At 32.5% G+C, this 19,486-nt stretch overlaps 3 protein-coding genes across 6 annotated transcripts in view; 2 read left to right on the top strand and 1 right to left on the bottom strand.

Moving 5' to 3' along the window:
* Positions 1 to 2,452, top strand: part of LOC129804607 (sodium channel protein 60E) — a 198,820-nt gene extending 196,368 nt beyond the window's left edge. Inside the window, exons 30-31 of the mRNA XM_055852097.1 lie at positions 369 to 542; positions 606 to 2,452. Coding sequence (XP_055708072.1) covers positions 369 to 542; positions 606 to 886 — 455 coding nt within the window. The 3' untranslated portion in view covers positions 887 to 2,452. The remainder of the gene's footprint in view (positions 1 to 368; positions 543 to 605) is intronic.
* A 4,704-nt stretch (positions 2,453 to 7,156) lies between these two features.
* On the bottom strand, positions 7,157 to 13,784 carry LOC129804603 (peptidyl-prolyl cis-trans isomerase 6). The gene is made up of 4 exons (XM_055852092.1): positions 13,703 to 13,784; positions 13,359 to 13,483; positions 13,204 to 13,286; positions 7,157 to 7,670 (listed from the first exon to the last, which is right to left on the bottom strand). The coding sequence occupies exons 1-4, from the start codon at positions 13,778 to 13,780 to the stop codon at positions 7,357 to 7,359; spliced, it is 600 nt and encodes a 199-aa protein (XP_055708067.1). The 5' UTR covers positions 13,781 to 13,784; the 3' UTR covers positions 7,157 to 7,356.
* Positions 13,785 to 13,968: 184 nt separating this feature from the next.
* LOC129804595 (mitochondrial protein C2orf69 homolog) overlaps positions 13,969 to 19,486 on the top strand; it is a 28,013-nt gene continuing 22,495 nt past the window's right edge. For 3 of the 4 annotated variants that reach the window (XR_008752002.1, XM_055852081.1, XM_055852079.1), the window contains exon 1: positions 14,025 to 14,382. The gene's annotated coding sequence lies outside the window, so the exon portion shown is untranslated. Of the gene's footprint in view, positions 14,383 to 19,486 lie in introns of all 4 variants that reach the window. The other variant, XR_008752003.1, reaches the window with a different exon arrangement.

Raw genomic sequence — 19,486 nt, 5'->3', positions numbered from 1 at the left:
AAGTAAGTGATAAATAGTCAAAATAGGTTTAGAGGAAAGTGCCCATGCTTTGTAAGGTCCAAAACTTCATAATAACTTTTTCCTATGATTTTCAATAAATGTTACTCATCGCACCCAAATTTTAAAAACTAGAGGAATGTGTCCTACTTTTCAAATATATTGCAGACTCACATTTCAGAAACATAGGAAAAATTTAGTCATTATGAAGGTTCGAACCGTACACTTCGTTGGATGTAATTTTCTATAAAATTGAATCTGACGCTCCAGTAACTGAAATGTAAAGCACAATTTTCAATAAGTTATAATATTAAAAAATAAGAAAAACTTGTGGCAATTTCATAAATCATATTCCTGTTGTAAAAATAAAGCTGACGGACCTACCGGACCAGCATCAGATGTGAGTATCCTCGTAACAGAACCATCACCAGATACACCTTATATTTCCGGGGATCATCTCCAGGCCGACCAGACGCTTGTACATGTCCTTGTTCATCGAGAAAGTGAGGAATATCATACAGATGCCGAAGATGGCGGTAAACCGGGTAAGTTTAAAATTTTTAATTTAATCATAAGAACGGTATTTAAATTTTGCGACTACTGTATAGCTCAACCTAGTGAACCAGTGAGGCGTAAACCACCGGATTTGCCTCCACAGGATAACCTCCCTCTAACAGCGCCATCTTCGTCAGTTACAATCATGGTGGAAAGTCCAAAAGAACCACCAAAGGGTGATTTTTCGTCTTCGGACGCCACAACAATTGACATTAACGAGCCGATCGACGTAAATATGCCCGTAGATACGACAAATATTTTCTATGACTACGATGAGAGTGCCGAGATCGATCAGATATGCCAATGTGATCCCACTTCTGACGAGGAAAGGTGACTACAGAGTGAAACAGAGACCGTGAAAAACGATCCATCAGACAGTTGACAATCTTCTAATTCCTGAGTAATTTTTAGAATAGCGAGAATTTTTAGGGAATTCCAAATGGGGAATCAAATTTCAAACTTTATTGAATTGATATATAGAGAAATTCTTTTAGAAATTCTCATAAAATCTCTTCTATAAATGAAAATGACAAAAGTGTAGATTTTTTATTGCTCGAACTCAAAGAGAAAGAGCAATTTTGTAGGTAGCAAAAGAATGTCACAAAGAATTATACGAAAGAAAAAAAATCTTAAAAAGACTTTTAAAGCAATTACCATGTATTTTCATCTGATAAGACATAAACATTAGTTTTGAAAGTAAAATAGACCAAAAAAAAATATCAAGATTTTTAGAAATAGAAAAAAGAAACATTAATAGCCAGCAGAAGAAAAGCATCAAAGCACTTCCAAGTAATAGATTAACAAAAAAAAATAGACTTAATTAAACAAACACTTTTGCAGAGAAATGGAAAATTCAACAAATAAAAGTGGCACAAGGAATTTTCAAAACAAAAAAAAAAGAAAACATGGAAATTCTTAAACGTAATTCTATTTTGAAAAATTTCGCAAAATCACAGAGCATCAATTTAACTTCTCATCTTGAAAAATATATATATTTTCTTTAATGAAAAAGAACAATAAATTAAATCCAGAAAAGTATAAACATAGCATTTTCGATTTAAGCGTAAAAGAATTATTGAAACGAATTTATATTGATAAATGAAAAGTAATATTTCGAAAATGTTTAAATAGGAACATCATGGTAAAGTGCATATTCTAATTAATTTGTATAAGAGAATATACTAAAAGATTAAATTCAGTGAAATTCTATAATAGAAATGAAGTTATTTCTTAAAAAAAAAACGAAACTAATTGGTGAAATAGCAGAGATTACCGCGATATTTTCTTGTTAGAAAATTTTCAAAAGAAAAAAGTTAATATATTTGTAAATAGAGTTTATAAAGCTGACATTCAAGAAAATATATACTCTGTCAATTAGCAAAAAGGAAGTATCAAATCAGACATTTTTTAAATTTTTAAATCATTGCTCTTCTTTCTTAAAATATAACTCTGCAAAAGACTTCCTGATGGCGTACACATTTTCTTCTTCTAGTAAACGAGCTTATTTTTAAAGTACTGTGAAGGAAAAAAATTACTAAATTTAAAAACAAAAACTCAAACTACAGACTAATGGCGTAAAGTTTCTGTTTTCAATTGCTACTAAAAAGAACACAGAAAAAAAATGATTTGTAACGAATTCCTTGTCTTCAAAGAGCATTAAGACCTGGGAACACAGATGAAAATAATTAAAGAAACTAGTCATTCTAACTAAAATGGGAAATATTGCAGCTCTTAGAACTAAAAGAGATTTATTCCACATTAAAAGCGGTTGTAAATATCATGAAGGTTTATCAAATTTGGAAATTTTATAAGGCATTAAAAACATTCAAAAAATAATCTTATACGGCTTGTTGGATATCAAAAAATTAAGTGAAGTGATATAATAGACGACTTATCGTTAGCAACATCAAAACTTCAAATATTATCAAAGAACTACAACTGAAAGAGGGTTAGTCATTAGGATAAGGCTTAACAAAAATAAGTTGAAATGATTTTGTTTTGCAAAATAACAAAATAGAAAACTCACAAAAAATGTTTCATCATACTTGGAACAAGTAATACAAAACATATCATAATTCTTATATTTTGCCTTACATACAATTGTTATTTAGATAATCAAGATATTTCTAATGTTTTTTCGCATTTGCTTGTTTCTTCATTTTTTTTACTTGTTTTACTGTTGGAAAAATTTGCCAATGTCCACTCGACTATTGAAATTTCGAAAAAAATGTGTTAAAGCATCCACTGCAATCGCAGATGCTATCCAGGTCGTTATCCTGCTTTCGAACTCTGGACTTTCTCCCGAATTGTAGCTTCTTTAAGCATTTAGATTTCTTAGACAAAATACGCAACTGTGTTTTATTTCCACTAAACGTAAATAGATGCAAAATTCGTAACTACACTGACTGAGAGAAATCCGAAAAAATTAAAATAACATTCCGGAAATGTTTATTTCACCCTGCAGTATTGATCCGAAATCGGTATAAATATTATGCTTCTTATGTGTATTAGGGGTTAAAGTTACCCTTTTCATGTTAATTTTACCCTTAAAAAGGTGTAAATTTAATATTAAAAAATGTTGATATATTTTTACACCTAAAAAGTGTTAAAGTTATTAGGAAAAAAAGTTAATCACAACCCCGATTTTTTCTCAGTGTAGAGTGTTGTACGGGCTTCAAACTGGAGACATGACCTTGTTTCTGAAGGTCTTGAAAAAAATATATCCCAGTCGGAAATTAAAGTTGAGCCATAGGATTAAACTTTAGGTCCAAAGACTGTTTTAGCATCAAACGGGTAGCCTCTTAGCCGCTGAGGCTCGGTAGTTTCCTTTTTAGGACTATCGCACCATTATTTTAAGCCTTTCAAGCTTTGATTTTCTAAAGAAGTGGCATCTTAGCTCGCTCTCATCCACAATTTACAAAATAGTAATACGCGATTTAGATCTCCGGTCCTTGCTTATTAAGCGATTTTCAGACTAGAAATAGAGGTTTAGCCCAGTTCCCGAAGGTCTCAAAATCCTAAGTAACATGAAATTTTATCGGTTCATCAGAATCTAATGGCCCATGTACAGCTTCCCACTTCCACTAACAGTTAACAATTTTTCGTCGATCTTTTATATCATGATTACTTCAGTAGAATCTCCGGCAAGGGGTAAACAAGTCTACCAGTCACGGTTCATTTAGATTTTACCTTGACCTCTCTTAGATTCTAATATCCGGGAAGTAAATTTTACTGGCCGCATATTATATGTTAGAATTTAACTGGAAGATAGTAAATTTTAACGGAGGATAGTAATTTGGATTGAAATTACTATCCAAGCCGGTAAAATTTGCCATCCTGCTGTTAGAATGTCATTTTGGAATATCGTGGGTGCCGATACAACGGTTCCCGATATGCTTTGAATACATTATAGCAATTCGTGGCGCAGCTGGAAGATGCTCGACTATCATCACAAAGGTCGCGTGTTCAAATCTCGGCGCAGTTGTCAATTTTCACGCACCAAAATGGCTTGAAATACAGAGAGTCATCCAGGAAGAGGGCCCCAAGCCCTCAAACAATGGCCAGAAATTAATGAAAATATGGAAAAATAAATTTTTCCGACATTTTTCATTCTAATATCCGGCTAGTAAAATTTACTATCCTGCCAGTAAAATTTACCATCCGGCTAGTAAAATCTAATATCCGGGGATATTAGAATTTACCATCCGGCTATTAGAATTTACTATCCATGCAATATATTCTACAATTTTTGACAGTCCAATTTAATATCGCGTTTGCTGGGTGACATTTTTACTATCCGGCCATTAGAATTTTGTATGGAGGATGGTAAATTTTACCATCCACATTTTTCTCGGTGTAAGGGCCCAAATAGACTTATGTCCTAGACACGCTTACGACTTAAGCCGAGAGACGACTTAGTGGAAAATGATGGAAATGTATTTTTACCATTATTTCGAATATAATTACGCTAAGTCGTCTCTCGGCTTATCCTCAGGTCTGCAAAGGCCCTTAGGCTGATGCTTCAGGATCAGGTAAAGGAAATTTATGCATAAGATCTTTAATCAGTGATCATAAACGCTCAGTCTATTCAATTTAGATTAAATCTTTTTTGCCCAAATTTACAGACTAAATGTTCTTAAAGGTCAGCCTAAGTGTATTTGCGGCCTAACTCTTCACAGAAAAAATATTTTGTAAAATTGTTCGTAAATGTTTGTGAAATCCTATGGCAGACTTACGAAATGCTCGTGAACCATATAACCCACAAACAAGTTTGTAAAATTTTGAACTTTTTTCACAAACAATGTTTGTAAAATGATCATTTGACGACCATTTTTTGTACTTTTACAAACATTTGTTCGTAAATGTTCGTAAAGACACAAAAAATGTTCGTAAAATTTTGTCATTTGTTCGTAAATTTTTGCAAAACAAAAATTTACGAACAAATACGAACAAATGATAAAAGTTTACGAACATTTTTTTGTGTGTTTACGAACATTTATGAACAAATGTTTGTAAAAGTACAAAAAATGTTCGTCAAATTATCGTTTTACGAACAACGTTTGAGAAAAAAGTACAAAATTTTACGAACTTGTTTGTGGGTTATACGATTCACGAGCATTTCGTATGTCTGCCATAGGATTCCACAAACATTTACGAACAATTTAAAAAAAAAATTTCTGTGTTGGCTACTTAACGAATTGGAGTGATGTATTACGATTTTTGCATTTATGTATAAATCGAAAATATCATTAAATTATTGCTCTCGATTACAAGAAAAGAGAAAAATGTCTTTTAAGGCGAGATGGTGTATTGTACAAGATACCTGGTACTGTCCGTTACTAGGGGAATTTGGGGCACCACCAAATACTGCGATTTTTTAATCGGATGTTAGATTTCAGAGCACAAAACCTGTGTAAATTCGTGGGCATTATAGGGATGCTTGTCCACTGAAGAAATGGTCGAGATAATCCAAGTACTTTAGAAATAAAAATTAGTGTTTGATGCTACCCCGTGTTTGGTGGTGCCCCAATTTCCCCTAAATTGATACAGTCAGTGAAGGAACCTTTCCATCAATTAAGCGGTCCTCAGAATAGAAGTTAGCCGAGTTAATGAAGGTCTAAAAATCCTAAATAGCAGCCAATTTTATTGGGTCAATCCTAAGTTTATTTTAATTCAATCCTAAGTTAATTTTTTCCAAAAAGTTCTTAATTGATAAGAAATTATAATAGTTTAGCCATATGGCTAAGCCTTGGTTTGAAGCCCGTATTAATTTCAGTTGTTACACTCAACGGTAATACAGAGATTGTCGCAGATAAAGGGACAATTGTAAAACCAATATGAAAATATTTATTAAATTGATTTTTTTTTTAAATAGTTACAATTGCTTAATTATTTTATAATTTTTCTCAGATACAAAAAAAATATCATGTACAAAAAAAGCTTGAAATGACTAGTCCCTCTAAAATAAATTTGACACGAAGAATATCTTTCTCAAAAAAAAAAGAAATCATGCATTGTATGCTGCAGTAGAAGAACACAAATTTGCCTAAATATCCACACAGAGAATTGAAATATCATGATTGAGAACTTAAGAAAAACAACCTATAAAAAGAATTTTTATAACATTGCGGTAAGGAATTCAATGGATGAAAGCGAATTTTTGACAATATTATTATGATGAAAAAAAAACTATAGTGAGAAAATTATTAGAAATAAAAAAAAAGTTAGTTGTAAAAATATAAAAAATTGTTAACATTTTACTTAAAAGTATATATAAAAAAATTACTAGAAGAATGAATATAATAAACTATTGAAAATGAATTAATAATAAAAGGCCTACGAGTATTTACAAAATAAGAAAAAGTTAATATCCAAAAAAAAGTATATTATATAGAGTTTATTACTAAAACTTAGATAATTCAAATTCGTCGATATTTTTCATCAATTTTTTTTCTTTAATTTACTAATGTAATTAATATTAGAAAATTTAGAGATAATCTATTGGGGAGAATTATTTTAAAAATGAAAAAAATGAAAATCAAATTAACGATATTTATTGAAATCACATCGCATTTTGAGTCTGCCAAGTTGATTATTGAAAATATAAGATATTTTATACTAAAGAAAAAAAGAAATCACTTTTTCTATATTTCCTTTCGATGAAGATTTTTATTATCAAACGAAAGGATTAAAAATTTCGCGATATTAACAACATAGAATTTCAGGAGTAACTTTAAATATAAAACTAGTATGAAGTGCTTGAAATAATGAATACTAATTTAACGCTGAAATGTTGATTAAAATCCTTATTAAAAAAAACGTATATTAAGTACAAAAAAAGAGAAATATCTAATTCTTCAATGTCCTTTTGTAAATAGACAGAAAACAAAGATTTCCTCTATTAAAAGAAAACCACACACAAGTGAAAACCAAAAAAAAAGTTATTCAGTATGGAGATAAACATTTGAAAAAATATAGCAATATTTTATTTGTATGAGAATTTCATCGAAATTTAAAAAAAAAAAAACAAAAAATCAGTTGGAATTGTTTCAAGAGAACATGAAAAAAAATGTAAAGAAACAATAAATTGTGAGAAAAAATACAATTATAGAAATAGAAAATACTTTATTTTCACTTTAATCATCGATTTTACAAAAAATAATTCGGAACTATTTAGTGATAAAAATGAAGTAGAACCTGGTGAAAATCCTCAGCAGACAAAAGTAAATCTCGTTCTTTGTTGCAATTTCTTTTCTAAATTTCTAAAAGATGGATGATTGCTTTTTTTGAAAGAAAACCTAAAGTTTATGCATCATCCTTTTCAACAGCAAATTGTTCCTCAACAGGAATTGATCCACAATCGGCAATTACGACATCCTTGACAGGCTTGTCGCGTCCATCAGTCTTGGTATCCTCAATCTTCCTCACCACATCCATCCCCTCAATAACCTTACCAAATACAACATGACGGCCATCGAGCCAGGGAGTTTTCTTCACCGTGATAAAGAATTGAGAACCATTGGTATCCTTTCCAGCATTAGCCATACTCAACCATCCAGCACCATAGTGCTTCAGCTTGAAGTTCTCATCCTCAAAACGTTCACCGTAAATTGAACGACCTGCAAGGGGAAGACACCCCATCAATTATAGGCAAAATTTTAAAGAACATTTTGCTTTATCGCTTCATTTTTCTTCGTAACGTCGCTGATAACATTTCATTACTTAAGTGTGTTTCCTTATCTCTATTCGTGCTATTCATTGAAACGTGAGTGAAGAAAACAGAAGGCAGAATTTTCAGAAAGAGTAACAAAGCCCCCTAAATTTGTTGAATGCTGGAACTTGTAACAAATCCCTCAGAATTATTTTTTTCAATATTTATTTTGATGAATAAAATTGTAAATTATTTTATTTTATTTCTAATACGTCCAATTCTAATTCCTTAACTTTACCGGTTTACAACCGATTTGAACTGATCACAGATTTGCTGGAGTTCGAAATAAATCGAAAATCGGTTTCGAAATAATGCAAATAAAAACTTCTCGCTTCGTTCACATGGTAACAGAAGGTCCTGACCGAATTTCGAAGCATCTCGAGTATCAAATGTATCTCTTTTTTCTTTGTTATGGAAAAAATGCCCAACGCACAATGACTTTTGTTTTGTAAACATGTTTTAGACATTTCAATGAGAGTGAGTGAGATCTAGATCTAGTCATCTCGCTCATTCTCATGGGAAACTTTGAAAACATGTTTGCAAACAAAAGTTATTGTGCGCTGGCCAAAAATCCAAAGTAATAAGAAAACCTTTTTTGAACGAAAATCAAATAAATTTTGGTTAGTAATTCGTACACGGAGTTACAAAAGTCGCCTATCAAAAATGCGAGAAAGTCAATATGGCTATGTCCTCACAGCTGAAGTTTGATTCATCAAAAGTATTCCTACTAAAAGGTAAAGCTTTCTATTCGCTCTTACAAAATATTCTTGATTTTCGAAAAAGTCGAACAGAATTTCAAATTTTCGTACTAAAAATTCGCAACCCAGCGAACACAGTTAGCTAAGAAAAAGCAGTGTTTTCAGTAAAACTGTCCTGAGATCGCTGCTTTTTTTAGCTAACTGTGCTCACTGGGAAAAGATTATTAAAAAAGAAAATGAAATACCGCATAGTTAGAAATTTGTTAAAGGAGTTTCTTAGTGACTGTTAAGGTGGTTAAAATGGCAAAATTATTATGATTACCTAATTTTATTTTCAAATACAACATAAAGTGAAAACTAACGCTTTAACATTCAAAACTATAAAAAAAATCGAAAATTCCATCATACTTTTTAGGTTTCGAAACCGATCTTCGAATGTCTTTTCATTTAGAAAAACCCAGGATGTGAATATTCAATTTGTCTCAAAAGAGTACACGTATTAAACTAGGATGTTTTCCCTTAACTTATTGGTATTATTCGAGTTTAAATTTCTTGATAAAACCGTATAATTTTATTTTCTTCTAAATAAAATTATAAAATTCTCAAAAAAAAAATTATTAATCTGAAGCACCTGGAGAGTTAAAATCGTAAAAATAATTTTTATTGAGTGATTGATATAAATATGTTGCAAACGATTTAAAAATACTCCATTATAAAATTATATAATATTTACTTATTTTTGCATCAATTAAAAATACAGTGCCCGCTTTTTTATTCGGATAATTGGGAAACAATATGACAGATGTCCGCTTCGTAATCCGGATGGTTTTTTTGAATTTGTTCAACGTCTCGGAAATATAATACAAGTTTTTTTTTGTAGAATTAGAAAAACGTACGACGTTTTCAAAGGTTCGACCAAGGAATATGGAAATAAAAATTCATTGAAATTTTGAGTCCTACTTTTGGAATATTGTTTCTTTCAGAATATGACAATAACTATAAAATTAACTTAATATTAAAATAGATTTCTCGTTAATGATTAATAAATTTCCTATAAAAATTATACTGCTTTCTCTCTTTTTTTCATTTTTGGATATACAGTAGAGTCTCGCTATAGTCCATATTTGGTTTCAAATTTGACACTTGGGTCGCACTATAGTCCATGTCATTTTTTAAAAGTATCAATGACTTTTAGTATTGAAATTGCTCGACGGCTTCCACTTTGCGATTGTGGTACTTGTCCTTGCTCTCTTCATTGTGGATCACAATTATCACAACTACTTAATAAAGTTTGCCAAAAATATTAAAATAATTATGCATGTCGCATACTAAAAAACATATCCTAACTTAAAATCAGTGTTTTGTAATCAACGGTCGATAAATTGTGGACTATAGAGCGATGGCCTATAGCGAGACTCCACTGTATATGTTTTAAAGCAGAGGTGTGCAAGAAACCGTTGAAACCGAATTAACGTCAAATGAAACATGTACGTCAATGGTCAAAACGCTACTATAACAAACTTATTTTGACGTTAATTCGGTTTCAACGGTTTCTTGCACACCTCTGTTTTAAAGGTTCTCCAGGCGAACATTTTATCCTAATACGAATATCCCATTGAATCATTCCTAATAAAGGTTTTTCAAGTTCAAAGGTTAAAATGTCACTAAAGATGGTTTTTTTTCTCAACCGAATGGTATATAGTTGGGTTCATTGGAAAGGTCTTGAAACTTCAAACAAGTCTTAACTGGTTCCAATCAGTTTTGAAACGATAATAAACCGATTTACGACCAATAAGTAATTTTTAACAGAAAATAAATTGTCTAAGTCTAAGCTATTTTGTGCAATTTTTTAAGTAAGTCAAATCTGTGCAATAATCGGTTTTGAACCGGTAAACGGTAAATTATGCGAAAGTAGTTTTGAGGTATAGCGGGGTCAATTCAGGGATTTGCTGATTTAAAAAGAAATGTGCCTAGCAATTCACAGGCTACAAGCTTTCTCCAAAAAAGCTCTTAATGGGTACTGATTATCGCAAATCAGTGTGGAGAGTTTGCTGTCATTTTCTGATCTGTCATTTTGTTAAATTCATAATTTCCTGAATTGACATTTCATGATTTTCACATCGCCATATTTACTAATTCTTTCACTTCTCGCATTTTATGATCAATTCAGATTATCCCCTCATTGAGTTATATTTTATGTCGGATTTGTGAAAAAAGGAAAGAGAAGACAACCAGCGAGCAAGCAAGTGTTTTTCATTCAGAATGAAAAATTTGTTCATTAAGAGGTTTTTAAGAACAATTCGATATGTGAGTAAAATAGCCTATAAAAGTCCTTATCCGTGCTTAATAGTGGATATTAGCCAATAGAGATGAAGATCAGGAGGAAAATGTAGGAAAACTTTTTCAAGAAAACCGCAACGGAACTGACCCTAAATGAAAGAAAAAGCCAACGATTTGGAATTAGGAACTAAAGGAATCTCGAGATGTATGCCCTGCCCATAGAGACCACAGAGTCTTCAAAATTATCGATATGGAGCCTTCAAAGTTTCCTATACTGGACTTGATACCGTCGTGTTCTCTTGTGATGGAAAATCATCACTTAACATTTCATAGGGTTGGAAATAAAATTGTTTATCAGGAAGAATAAAGCCCACTAAAAAATACAAAATATGTTTTTTTGATAATTTTTAGGAAAATCACAAAGAAAATATGTCTATAAATCACAATTAGGATTTTTTCACTTTTGATTTTCAAGTGTCAACTATTCTGTAACTATTCGTTTTGAACTTACGATTTTCAGCATTTTTAAGAGTAATATTTTAAGCAAGTGCATCGAGTCCAATATTTCTTAGCCAATATGCTAAGTGTCATCAAATTTTCATCAAGCAAAATATACCTTTTTCGATAAATAATTTGTCTATTGAATATTTAATTACACTTGTGGAATACATAAAATTTGTATTTAGTTAATTAATATTTCATTTTATATTATATTTATATAAAAATGAGGCATGGCAAAAAGTGGTAATATTTTGAAATGATTTTACCACCTGTCGCCATCTCTTTTCAATAGGTGACGCTAACTTCACTTCGTAGATTCTCAATTGGCAAATCTGGATTGCTTACTTTATGTAGGGTGGAATCACCAGTTCTCGCCAGTGCCCCACTTCTCGCCACTTACAATGAAATCGCTATTTTTCGCAATTTATGAAATAAATGAGTCGCAATTTTTTTGTATTGTTTCTGCTTCTACGCATAGAATTGAAAAATAATAATTATTCGTTTTGGATTCACGATTTTGATCACTTTTTAGAGCAATATTTTAAGCAAGTGCATCGAATCCAACATCTCTTACCAAATGTACTAAGTGTCGTCAAATTTTCATCAGGACAAAAATACCTATTTGGGTAAATAATTTGTCTATTGAATATTTAATTGCACTTGTAAAATACATAAAATTTGTATTTAGTCAATTAATATTTCATTTTATATTATTTTTGTATAAAAATGAGGCATGGCGAGAAGTGGTAATATTCTGGAATTGATTTTACCACCTGTCGCCATATCTTTTCAATAGGCGACGCTAACTTCACTTCGTACATTCTCAGTTGTCAAATCTCCATTGTTTACTTTCTGCAAAAGCCCCATAATTTGATTTCTCAAATAAAAGTGAAGAAAATCATTTAAAGAGAGTAATAATAAAGTGATCACAAGGAAAGAGAAATGGTGAATGTATTCTTTTCATAGCATTGCCTAAAATAACCGAGTGTGGTTCTTTTCAAGTGGGTGGCAAGAAGTGGTTACAAATTTTACAAAACTGGCGAAAAGTGGTAAAAAGTGGCGACGAAATGGTTATTTTTGCATTATTAATAAAAATCAGTTTTTTAAGTAGTCCAGCGTTATGTTCTAGGATTATTGTTTTCACGTATCTAGAGCCAATACATCTAAGTAACTTTGTGTCAAATTTGACTTATCTTGTAACAAGGATTCAAAAGTTATGATTAAATGAATTTAATTTTTTCCTAAACATGGTGATAGCCGGTTATTCCACCCTAATAGTCCAATAGTTTGATTTCTCAAATAAAAACGAAGAAAAATTATTTAAAATTAGGAATAATAGGGTTATCATCAGGAAAGAGAAATACTGAATGTAATCTTTGCATAATATTGCCTAAAAAAAATCGATTTCGGACCTTTTCAAGTGGGTGGCGAGAAGTGGTTACACAACTGGCGAAAAGTGGTAAAAAGTGGCGACGAAGTGGTTATTTTTGCATTGTTAATAAAAATCTGTTTTTTTTAGGGTTAAATTGGAAGACTATTATTTTCACGAATCTGCAGCTAATAAATTTAAGTAACTTTATGTTAAATTTGAGTTATCTTGTAGTAGGGTTTCAAAAAATATAATAAAATTAATTTCGGTTTTTCCTTAACATGGCGATAAGTGGTTACTCCACCCTAATCCTTTTTTCTGCATGTTTTGTCATTCTGTGATGAATCTGACAAAATTTCTAAATAGGGTTTTTGTGACTCTAACATGCAAATGGATTAAGAAAAAAAAACTGTGTAATTGTGCGGGCGGAAATGATGTCTCGTGATACAGGAAATACATGATTATGCATTTAACTGGACGAGAGAGACTCAAGAAAGGCGCCTCAAGTGACAAACACTTTTCTCACTTACAAATTGATCAATTGGCATGCGATTGCTAATTTAAAAAATTATTTAAAAAAAAATAGTATTTACCTCCAGTTCCATCGCCCCGCGTAAAGTCACCTCCCTGGATCATAAAATCACGGATCACACGGTGGAATTTACTGCCCTTGTATCTGGCAGATAGGGAAATAAAATGAAAAATTTAGTATGCTAGAAAAATTGCATGAAAAACAAATGCAAATTACCCTTCGCCTTCGGGCTTCTCGGCCAATTCCTTGAAATTTCGCACTGTTTTTGGCACAGTGCCTCCAAAAAGCCCAATTACAATGCGTCCGGCCGGTTGTCCATCGATAGTCATATCAAAGTACACCTGGAGATGGAGAGATGAGCATTAGGATTGAGATCATTGATCCCCTGCGAGGGAGTTATGTAAAGTCGGAAAGAGATCCAAAAGGGAACCGGTTTTGGAAGACATAACCTTACAAAATTTCTTTGTTAATTTACACAGAGCCACGTAACAAAGAGAACCGCACTAAGAGGTATTTCTGCATCTCATGGAATAGATACGCAATAATTCAGAAGTACGCACCTTATCAGTGACGGTGGGACCCCTTTCAGCAGCCACAAAGCCCAAAAAGGCCAGGGAAATGAGTAAAATGCACTTCATGGTAAGAATAAGGAAAAACTACAGCAAACACTTAGCAATTCAATGCAACCTGAGATAATTGATAGGGAAAAAAGTGCACTAATCACTGGGGAGGGACAACACTCGTCGAAGAGCCACGCAAAAGTGATTCCTGACGCTGAAATCCAATAGAAGTTGACCACGAACTGCCTCCAAAGTTCTCTCACCCGGTACTTTTACGGTAAAAAAAATCGTGTTTCTCTGCTGAGCCACTTTGTTTGATTGTACATTGTGGCGCTGCTAGTTTGGCTGTCATCTTCTCGGGAAAAGAAATATCGTGTTTTGGAAATTTTCCTCTTCCGTACAATCAAAAAATCCCCCAAAAAACACCTGAGAACCCCCCAAAAAGTAGTCGTGCACGACGACGGGGTGGCATAAGTGCCACATTAGTGTATTTTCTTGTGAAAAAGTGCGTTTGCAATGCAAAAAGTGTATGGGAAAGTGGAAGATAATTGACGGCGTCCTAACCTACAAAACCGAGTTGAGCGAGTCCAAAACAGAGGGGGTCAATTTATGGCATTTTATTGATCCCCTTTTCCAGCCAAGAAGAAAATTCTGAAGCCCAATTTGAGACGAGTCTGCAGGTAAATGCACAAAATAAAAATATAATACAATTGCTCCCAAATAGCGCATTTTCCCTCTCCCCCTTTTCGCCATCTTCGGAATTGGAGGTTTCTGGGAATGTAAACAAACAAAACATCGGAGAAAATGCGAGAGAGCTGAGAGTATTCTCATCTCAGTTGAATGATTTTTCAAAGCCGGTTAGATGGATTGTGTGGGTCGGGAAATTACTGAACACCCTTCGCCCCCCTGAATTCCCGATCAGCTAATTATAGAGTCGAGATATTTCTGAGTCTCTCAGGTCCTTTCTCTAAATATTTTCAGAGACGCGAATTTGAAAATTCAGGCGCAAAAGAGATCGGCAATTGGCAAAGAGGGAGGGAAAATTCATTGCGTCACGAGATGAAAATCTCTGACGATTCTCAATAAATTTCCATCCTCAAAGTCACAATGCGCAACTTAGACCACTGCTCACTTTTGCTACGCTTTCTGCTAAATGTTTGTTTTTTGACTATCTCTAACCCTATAAGGACGAGAAGCTTTCCGCTGAGCAAAATTCAATGAAATCAATTTTCCCTCGATATTTTAGCCTAAATAACAGATTTATGGTTAGAAAAAAATTTTCCTATTCCTAGAAGTCCTGGAAAACTCTGGGTCATATATGACCCAATCGTCCTTAAAGGTAAAAAAACACAAAATTTTCCAGACGAATAGTTTACTCGTTTGCTCTGTTATTTTTGAAAGATAAATAACTTGAATATATTTGTAATAATAAAAAAAAATATTTAGAATACGAGTAAAAATTAAAACGATCAAGAATTAATTTCAAAAAATCTCATTCAATTTTTAGTCTCAAAGACTCTTGAAGACTTGTACACAAAAACAATAATTTTTATGAAAAAATGTATTATTTACTTCATTTTTAATTTTTATTATATTCATCGAAACAATTGCGAGTACTGTTAACACAGAGATGAATGTCGCGTGCCTCACAAATACAATTGGTCTTATAATCCTCTTTTCTGATAGCACCGTGTGCACCTCAGTTTTCTTCGAAACATGTTTGATGGTAATGGGTAGGTGCAATGTTGTTTGTCTCTGGGAATTTCAGACGTACAGTTGCACATTGCTGTGGATTCGGAAGTTCTTCCGGAGTTGATGCGTTTTCGATGAAGACTTCAAAGTCCACTTCATCCACGTCTTGTTCCAAATATATTATGTTGCTTTCGTTCAGGACAAGATTGTCGGCATCATCGCTATCTTCCGGGCATAATATGTGGATGATTTCGGGTTCATTGATCATAAATTTTTTTTCCCCATTTTTGAAGTCATCTACAAGAGTAAAAAGTTATGACGCAAAAGTATCTTATAAATTATCAAAATATTACCTTCTTCAGTCAGTATTGCACTGGGACATCTCAGCTAATTGATATATCACACAATATTACACGAATAATTAACTATTTTGCGTACACATAAACAAAAACATGAAACAGTCTAACCTCAAATCTTCGACAATCCACTAGAGACAAATTCGGTGTTTTTTTACCTTTAGGGACGATTGGGTCATATATGACCCATGAAAATTATGGAGCTTTCTTGAAAATACCAATAAACTATAATTTTTACTTTGTTGAGAAATATTATGTATAGTTATTATAGTTTCTAGTCTCAAGAGGTTTTTGCTTAAAAAAAATAGAAATATTAAAAATATTAAAATTCAAGCACCAACGTGAAAATTTGAAAATTCGTTATTTTTGAGCTCAAATTTTTTTTATATAGCAAATAGCTGGAGATTTGCAAAAGATATCCTAGATTCCTACATCTTTCTACTTCGTGATTATGTACAAACATTAGAGAAATAAGTTCAGGTAGTCAGGAAAAATTATTTTCTCTATGGGTCACGAGTGACCCAATCGTCCTTAAAGGGCTAAAGTCGAATTCAGAAAAAATTCCGACATACCTTTTAGGTCAGGAAAATTCCATGAAATCAAAATTAATATCTCTTTCTTTCATAAAATTTTTGTATAAGTCTATCCTATTCTTTCGAACTCTTCTTCTTATTTTGAACATCACACCAAATTAAATTTAGTTCAGTCCAAATTTTAATTTTGAAAGAATAGGACAGACATTTGGAAATCTTTTGAGACGGAAAGAGAAGTGAATTTTGACTTTATGAAATTTTCCTGAAGTAAAAGATGCAACTGGAGCTATAAAAATTACATCTTTTCCGCTAGTTCCGAATTTATGGATCGGGATGACAAAAGGTCAAATTGTAAGTGTTCGGCTGATGAATCGATGATATGGCAAATTATCTAACCATTAAGAAATGCCCGAACCCGTGGTTTCCAATTGGAAATCGTGTAACTATATAAAATTGAAAAAGAATCGTGAGGATTGTGCATATTTCTGAGCTCTCTGAAAATTGTTTCATTTTTCCTTTTAACTGTGTTCTTCGCTTACCGGTTCGTAAAACCGATTTTCACTAATCCAAAGTTCGACTCGAAACCTATTCAAAATCACGAAAATGTATAGGGTAATTGTGCCAAATTTCGACAAAGTTGCAAATAAGCACCGAAGTCCTTAGTTTGATATGCAATATTTTTAATTTATATTGATATTTCTTGTTACTTCCTTTTCGGGAGGGTTGTGTGAAACCTTGAAAACTAGTTTATCATCTTTGTTTTCTTTAAATCACTTCCCAAAATATTGAAAAATTAATAAAAATATGGACATTGCTTTGGGTAGTATTCCGGCCACTTTGAGTGAAATTCCGGCCACCTTTTTTCTGACCACCCTTTGTAACGCAACGGATAGAAAATTTCAAAATGCCAAACGGAACGAGTTTAATATTTAGTGTAATACGTTTATATGACCCACAAGCCCTGAGATCTTCCGTGTAATTTATCGTGAAGACCTGAAGGATAGCATCTCAAATTTACGCGCAGATTCCCGTAGCAATTTGCCCTTCCTGAAGTCTTCCAAGGCCTTTTCCACATTATCTTTTTCATAGAAGCGATGATTTTTTCTCTGAACACTGTAGAACTCAGGAATTGAAATAAAAAACATAAAATGAATAAGAAATTTAGGAAAGCAAAAGATGTTGCCGGAATAGGGAACATTACCTCACTGGAGAGACGCTCACAAAGTATATACATTTTTACGCGAAATACAGGATCCAGCTGCGAAATTTTACCATAAATATAAAGATTGATTCACTATTAAATTAAACAGAAAGAATCTTTAATGAAAACTAATCAATGTTCATGAAAAACATCGAAAGAAAACCCTCTGTATTTCACCACAAATCACAAGATTGCTAAAAACACAAGCGATGTGTCACATTTTTTGTAAGACTCTTTCCAAATTGAGTTTTTACAACACTATTTAAATTCAAATTATATCTATAATTTAACAATCATCTTTGTGTTAGGGTAAGTGTGCCAAATTTCGGCCAGCTTCTAATTTCGGCCACTTTGAGTGTAATTTCGGCCATGCAAATAAATTAATTAAAATTATGTATGTAATCTTCGAATAGTTAATGAATTCATTTTGCTTTCAAATATTTATTCATTTTAGGATGTATTAACACAAAGATCGTTAAATTTTAGGTATAATTTGAATTTAAATTGCGTTGTAAAAACTCAGTGTGGAAAGAGTCTTACAAAAAATGTGACAGATCGATTGTGTCTCTAGCAGTGTTGTGATTTGTGGTGAAGTGCAGAAGGTTTTCCTTCGGTGTTTTTCATGGAAATTGATTAGCTTTCATTAAAGATTGTTTCTGTTTATGTTAATAGTGAATCAATCTTAAAATTTCGGGTAAAATTTCCCAGCTGGGTCCTGTATTTCGCGTAAAAAAGTATATACTTTGTGAGCGTCTCTACGGTGAGGTAGTGTTGCCTATTTCGGCCACACCTTTTGCTTTCCTAAATTTCTTATTCATTTTATGTTTTCTTTTCAATTTCTGAATTCTACAATGTCCAGAGAAAAAAACCATCGCTTCTATGAAAAAGATGATGTGAAAAAGTCATTGGAAGAGTTCAGGAAGGGCAAATTGCTACGGGAATCTGCGCGTAAATTTGAGATGCTACTCTTCAGGTGTTTAGGACAAATTACACGGAAGATCTCTGGGCTTGTGGGTCATATAAACGTATTAAATTAAATATTAAACTTGTTCCGTTTGACGTTTTGAAATTTTCTATCCGTTGCGTCACAAAATGTGGTCAGAAGAAAGGTGGCCGAAATTTCACACAAAGTGGCCGAAATACTACCCAAAGCAATGTCCATATTTTTATTAATTTTTCAATATTTTAGGAAGTGATTTAAAGAAAACAAAAATGATAAACGTCTTGAAGGTTTCACACAACCCTCCCGAAAAGGAAGTAACAAAAAATATCAATATGAATTAAAAATATTGCATTTCAAACTTAGGACTTCGGTGCTTACATGCAACTATGCCGAAATTTGGCACACTTACCCTAATACTTCCTAAAATGAACAAACATTTAAAAGGAAAATGAATTCATTAACTATTCGAAGATTACATACATAATTTTAATTAATTTATTTGCATGGCCGAAATTACACTCAAAGTGGCCGAAATTAGAAGCTGGGCGAAATTTGGCAGACTTACCCTAAATACAATTTTTTCAGTTTCTTGTTTTACATGTTGTTGCGCTTTGCTTACTTTAAAAACCGATACCCTCCAAAAAATCAATATTTGGTTTATTTAAAATTAAATATCGTTTTATTACCAATTTACAACCGATTGAAACCGGTGTATTCCCAGGATTTCAAGACCTCTCCAACGCACCCAAGTTCGTCCAAATTGGTTGATAAATAAACTCCCTAGAAGCTTTTTGACTTTTAAATTTGATAAATTGGTACAATAGAATCTCGCTCAATCGGCTCTTTTTCAATTGGGCGAAGAATTTTGTTGTCAATTTTCACGTTTGATTTTGAAGCAAATTTGTTCAAATTCGCTATAATTCCTCTTGTTTAATCGTGATTCTTTATAATTGAATCAATTGAATGTTTTTCTGTGGAATTTACAATGACTTTGACGCCCGAATAGAGATGTCATCCAAATCTATAATTTGGATGAAATTTTGTCCCATATGCCTGATT

The sequence above is a fragment of the Phlebotomus papatasi genome, chromosome 2, assembly GCF_024763615.1.
Source record: "Phlebotomus papatasi isolate M1 chromosome 2, Ppap_2.1, whole genome shotgun sequence".
NCBI lineage: Eukaryota > Metazoa > Arthropoda > Insecta > Diptera > Psychodidae > Phlebotomus > Phlebotomus papatasi.
Note: the sequence above shows the minus strand (reverse complement) of the source record. Positions and strands in the feature narration are given on the sequence as shown.